General features: G+C 29.2%; 1 protein-coding gene across 1 annotated transcript in view; it reads left to right on the top strand.

The window, feature by feature from the left end:
• Positions 1–691: 691 nt before the first annotated feature.
• Positions 692–6,490, top strand: part of LOC139488760 (extracellular matrix organizing protein FRAS1-like) — a 114,349-nt gene continuing 108,550 nt past the window's right edge. The window contains exon 1 of the mRNA XM_071274645.1: positions 692–976. Coding sequence (XP_071130746.1) covers positions 886–976 — 91 coding nt within the window. The 5' untranslated portion in view covers positions 692–885. The remainder of the gene's footprint in view (positions 977–6,490) is intronic.

Raw genomic sequence — 6,490 nt, 5'->3', positions numbered from 1 at the left:
CATGTACTTATTGGTGTACCTTTGACACAGTTATAGCTTTTCACTAATGAATTGAATTGAATTGAAAATGTCAGTTTTGTCTTGTCATGTTAGTGGTTGTTGCTAAATTTTTGTCACATGTGATGATTGATACATGAAAATCAGGTATCAATTGTATGACAAAAGCTAAGTTATGATGGAAAAAAGATGTAGTTTAAATTTCAATGAGACAGCAACCCAATAACACTAAAAACCAAAAGACAATTTGTGAGGTCTAATGAGCATGTTTCAAGGTTAAAGATAGTTTCATATAATCAAGGCGGATGCATTGTAGTCTTCTTGATATTACATACTGCAGTTGTGCCATTGTATGAACTCTATATATGCTTCTTTAAGAGAAAAAATGGTCCAAACTTGTAAACTCAAATCGTGAAAATTCATGATATCAATATATAAGATTGAATTGAAATCATATTTCATATTGCATGTTACACATCATCTGTTGAGATGAAGATATTGAATTTCAAAAGTATTGACAATACATATTCTATTTCAGATCAATTCAGCTAAGTCAATTCTGACTGTTGACAGTAGATATTTAATCTATAAAGAAGGGTTCCACCCCATTATTGATTTAAGGACCGCCCATCTACTATGACTGGTTCACTGGACTGGTTACAGGTATGTTTACCAGGTGTAAAAAAATCCACATGGTTTGAAATTAACCTGATGTCACATTTCACTCAGCTTGTTACATCAGATTGTTATTGTTATTAATTCATTTGTAACATGCATGTAAATTTACATGGATTATGACATGGAATTGGATTATATGTAAAATGGAAATGTTATTTGGTGTGGAATTTTAAATTTTCAACTAATTCTTCAAGTTTCTAAAGATGAGATATGAAAATGCAGATTAAATGTTTACATTTGAGGAATGTGCATTTAAAAGCATTGATTATTGTACTAAGTGTCTTCATGCAGAAAACTAAAGGTAAATATCAGTTAACTGAAAACATTATTCGAGATCAAAGGAAGGGTGTTACTTCTGCTAATTTTATTTGCAATTTAGTTAAGAAATTTTTTACAGAATTTATAATATCTGAAAAAAGTGTTCATATGAGATGAAATTAATTTAAACAGTGTTTGAAATTATTAAAGGAGTAATTGATTGCTCTGGTGAGATGGAAAATCAGGCAATCTTATAAAAGTATAGTATACTTCACAATTTCAGAGTAAAAGGAGGGGGGTCTTTTTTTCTTAAGAACAGTAAAATTGATAGAACCCCTTAAAACACAACTTTTTTTTCTTTTTTTTTATAATTATTATTGGTTATTTAAAGAAATATTTCATGGCGAAATTAAATCGTGGGAAAATTGGGAATATGTTTTATCTGGTTTTATTTGGGAACTTATCTGGTTCTTAAAAATTGACACACACAGTTCTTTATTGGGATCAAAGATCACAGAATCATCCATAAAAATTTGAAATTTGAATTTTTGAAGTAATTGCTATTTGATATCATTATCTTAAAAAGACAAAAGTTGATGAAGATGTTCAATATATACACTTCTAAGATGACTAGTGTCTGAGAGATGTCAGCAATTTATTTTAAGCTGAAACATGAACCATGTATATATTATATGTGAAAAAAGCTCTATGTTCCTCATATATTAACATAAATTGTAATGCATATATAACTCAAATTTCATACTTATTTTGTGAATAAGGTACTCAAATCATGGTTAATTACACTTTAATATATATATTTGATCTCTTGTATTCATATTACAATCCTTATTTATGTATTTACAATAAAATATTGAAGACCCTATTTCTTCTATCTCCAAATTCATATTTTCCGACCAGGTGTGAAAATATTTTATACATTCCAAAAGTTTGCCTTTTTATTGTGAGACAAACCTTTTTTGACAAGAATACTAGGTTCTACTTAAAAGGTTTCACCCCTAAATAAGTGATCTTTTATTATACAAACATTAAATCTGCTATACTAGGTCGATCAGCTGATTTGAGACGGATATTTATACCTATATGTATTACATGCGTCTGTGCACCTATTATAAGATATAGGTGACAGGCTGTTAGGTGTGAAAAAAACCTAAGTACATTAAAATCTCATTAAGATAATACATCTTGTATTTAGAAAGTTTTTTTTCTATTAATAGACAAGTCTTATTAAAATTCTGACGATATTGTACATTCTTCTTTTACTATCATGGGGGTACCATGGATTGAAGTAAACAGAACAGAATTTTTGTGGTGTGGATTTTAACCAAATTCTGCATACAAGCCTAAAGCAAATTTTATTTTGTAAGAACACTTAAATGTGCGGTGTACCTATTCCCACCAAACCACACAAAAAGGACTCCACAAGTGATTGTTAATCCATACTATATACAGTCTGGTACTGTGGTAATAAAAAAGTTGAAAATGAAAATTATAACCGCAATAATGAATGGTTATCTTGGAGAAGTGGCTATAAAAACCACCTTAGAATTCCTTTACAATTTGATTTTATAGTTTTTTCTTCTGACTAGGCTAGTCCATAAGTAGGGACATTAGAATATCAACTAATAAGGTCAAGTCAATAGTAGTTTAAAATTCAATTTTTCAGTTGAAGAATTCGGAAGCTATAGATGAAAAAAACACTTAATTGTAAATGATATTGATATTGAATATTAATTTTGTAATATTGAGAAAAATCCTGTTTAATTCGTATAAAAAAAAATTTAATGCAAATTCAAATTATTGCAATTATAACCCTGTCACATTTTTCGCAATAATAAAAACATCACAACAATTTCTAAATTTACAGTAATCTTGAAGCACAACACTTTAGATGCACCACAAAAAATGATACCAATTGCAGTCCATCTACAGATTAATGAAAGTAATTCATCCTTTTGTTTTGATTTAAAATTTCTTTAAAATATCTTTTGAAGTTAAATCTTCCCACCCATGAATAAATTTTATGATACTTAAAATTATCATGGTTAATTTATCAGTTAAACTTTGAGGTACTTTGGCTTTATATTAGTTTTTTACTTGTTAAATCATGCATGAATGAAAACTGTCAGTTAAGAATTTTACTATCTAATATAAACTTTCTTTATCTTCCTTCTTTATCTTTATGTTTTTAAAATCTTTGGGGCAAAAAACATTCATCTTTACAATTAGTTGAGCATGAAAGTTTTTTCACCTAATAACAAAAGAAAAGTTTCTAAAAAGATAAGTTTTGTGAGCCATAAATTTTAAATGGCATGCATGTTAAAAGGAAGTTCTAACAGCTGGAACAATGATTCTGATTTTTGGGATAGAAGTTAATTCTGAAAAGTATTGTTCATTCATTGACATTTGTTTTAAATTGAGTTGTATAATCATTGAATTTAACTTTCTGTTTACCTAGTTAATTAAAAAAAAATATGGTTGTATTGGAATTGAGTTAAACATTTCAATGATATTTTATAGTTTGTCTTTCTATGTTGTGATGTTACACTATTGTTTCAGGTAAGGGTGAAGGTTGGTACCTATTAAATTGTTTAAACCTGCTGCATTTGTTTAAACTGCTCTAAGTCAGGAACCTGATGATCAATGGTTGTTGTTATTTGATATTGTTCATTAGTGTCTCCTTTTTCTTGTTATTGATATAGATTAGACCAATTGGTTTTCCTGTTTGAATGGTTTTACACTAGTCATTTTTGGGCCCTTTATAGCTTGCTGTTCGGTGTGAGCCAATGCTCCGTGTTGAAGGCACTCATACCACATCTATTACATCTATGTGAAAACAACAGTAAGAAAATATTTGTAGTTCATCTTCATCATGTTTCCTTCCAACTTAGCAACTATTGATAAGCAATCCTCCTATCTGTTATCAAAAACGTAATTCAAAGCTGTCGTTTGCCGTGAAATTTAGACAAAGATTCATTCTGCATCCATTGTGGAACACTAAACTTTCTTATTTTTCATCATTAAAATAACATGTAATTTTTTTTTTACACCATATCCCTTTAAACTTTTATCCAAGTATGAAAACTAAACTTTTCATGAAAACATGCTTGACAATTCTCATAAATTGTTTTGTGATTTACGTCTTGACTTTAATTCTGATTGAAATTTGAATTCTCTGATCAATTACAGGTATAAATATTTGCAGAATCAACAAAACTGCATTAGACAAAAATTAAATATCCAGTATGTCAAACATGAAGATAAGATCAGAATACAGGGAAAATAAGACATAAATAAGTAATCCTAGATATCTCAATGATTAGAATTGTATTTGAGCATTGTAACGGATATTCTAAAATAGCAGGTCAACATGATATACATTTATTTAAATGTATTCTAAGACAAATAGCAGAGTGCACTCAGAACGTCTCTGTTGACTAATGTTTGGATTGAATTCAAATTGATTTTACATCTGATTTTATGTCTGAAAAGCTCCGTTATCTTATTTATTGATGCCTACATTTGTTGACCTGATTTTTGAACATTTTAGAGAATTAAAAAAAAACTCAAATATATTTTTTGGTACTACCCTTTTTCAATAAATTTCTTGTTAATAATGTTTTAGGTTGTGAAAGACATGTATATTTTTTTTTAATTTGTTTGACATATATATATATAACAGTAAGAGGGTGATTTTCTATTTTTGATAATAAATGTCTTAATAATAACCTGCAGTGCTTAAAGAAGTTCAGAAGGGTACAGAAATCAAGGAGGAGTGACAGTTCTATCTTCCTGTAAAATCTTTTTGAATTAAGGGTAGATCTTAGGTTTGTCATAGCATAGCAATCAGGAACAGACATATGTGTGCAAAAGGGGAGTTATTTGCCAGAACCCCCTTTAGCTTATGTCCAAAATTTGTTGTTCAGTTTAGTTTTTGGGATTTTGCAGTGGCAGCTACAGAGGGGGGGATGTTCCGGGGGTTGGATCCCCTTTTTTGGGGGTTTTGAATGAGGACATATGGTGGAACCTCTCCCCAAACCCACCCACCCTTTATCCTGGCTGGATCTGCCCCTGTTTCTGATAACGAGATAATTCATTTTAGGATGAAATATAGATATAACATCTGAAGGTTGACCATTTGATAATCTCGACCAGTCAATGGACAAATGCCAAGCAGCAATTTTTAAATTGAACTTTTATCATTATATAGGGCTCTTATTAAATCTTATGAAGAAACATTAAAGATGCATATTACAATTTGTCTTCAATTTCAGTTCTCCAAAGTATCAATTTTGAATGATGCCCTCTCATAAAATGATTTTAATAGCAACTTTGCAACTATTGAAATTACAGGGCACCTTACAAAGGGTTGTTGGGAAATTGTTCTTTGACCTTTGAGTATAACAGCTTTTAATATTGTGAAGGCAAAAAAGGGGAACCAGAGACAATAATAAATGAGGTCTTAGAATATAATTATAGGATATTTTCCTATAATTGCTAAATGTCCAGTGGCATATATTAGAATTACATGTTAATCATACACTTCAAATTATGATCGATAATTTATATCTTTATCATTTTTGTCCAAGCAGTGTACAGATTAGAATTTTTACTAATTTTTAGTCTGTCTGATACTCTGTTTGAAAATGGACCCTTTTAATAAGAAATCTGTCTTGAAGAGAGTAGGTTGATACTAAGTTTCTAGTTTTATTAAGTTCATGACACACCTGGTTAAGTGGTCATTGACAATCTGATCTTTGGTTAATTGATTCCTTACAAAAGTAATTAGTCTTCTGAAACATTAAAAGTGTTAACGTTTTTTTTTAAATTGAATTAAATCAAAGGTCATAACCTTGGCTATCAAGTTTATCAAAGTAAAGATTGCAGCTAGTCATGTAAACTCTTAAATGTGTTTAATTAATTCAAAACTGTGTAAATCACCAGTTAAATGATTCTGTTCTAAACATTTAACTTTTTTCATTATTAATTAAATTTAAGGTCAGCACCTTGATAAAAGCTGACTAAAGCAAAGAAATCAACATGTCATGTTACTTCTGAAATATGATTTGTCATTTAACTTGTCTGAATGGCTAGTTAAGTTTCAAATTGTAAATTTGGAACTATTCTCATGCAACATTTTTTTGTTGTTTTTTTATTGATTTTTCTTTATCAACTTCGTTACCCAAGGTTCATAATCACTTTGATATTGCTTTTATTTTTTTATTAAACTTTTATAAACCTTAGAAAAATGTTTAAAATTCTTCAAAAGTTGTCATTGGCCTACAGTAGGGGGAGAGAAAAAAATCAGAAATTCAGCAGAATAAAACAGTTTTATGAAAAATTTAGCCATTTACCTAATTTATGTTGTCCACTAGGTAAAAACGCTGGAAACATAAATTTTCTTGATTTTACAAATTCTTTTTGCAGATGGTTGTGTATAGTTTGTTAGTGAATATTCAAATAGGTAGACATTTTGTGTATTCTGAAGAGCTTGCATTTAATATCAGAACTATTTATTCTTACAATACTTTGGTTTTTT

This window comes from Mytilus edulis, chromosome 9, assembly GCF_963676685.1.
Source record: "Mytilus edulis chromosome 9, xbMytEdul2.2, whole genome shotgun sequence".
Taxonomy (NCBI): Eukaryota; Metazoa; Mollusca; class Bivalvia; order Mytilida; family Mytilidae; genus Mytilus; species Mytilus edulis.
This window is presented reverse-complemented; position numbering and strand designations above follow the sequence as displayed.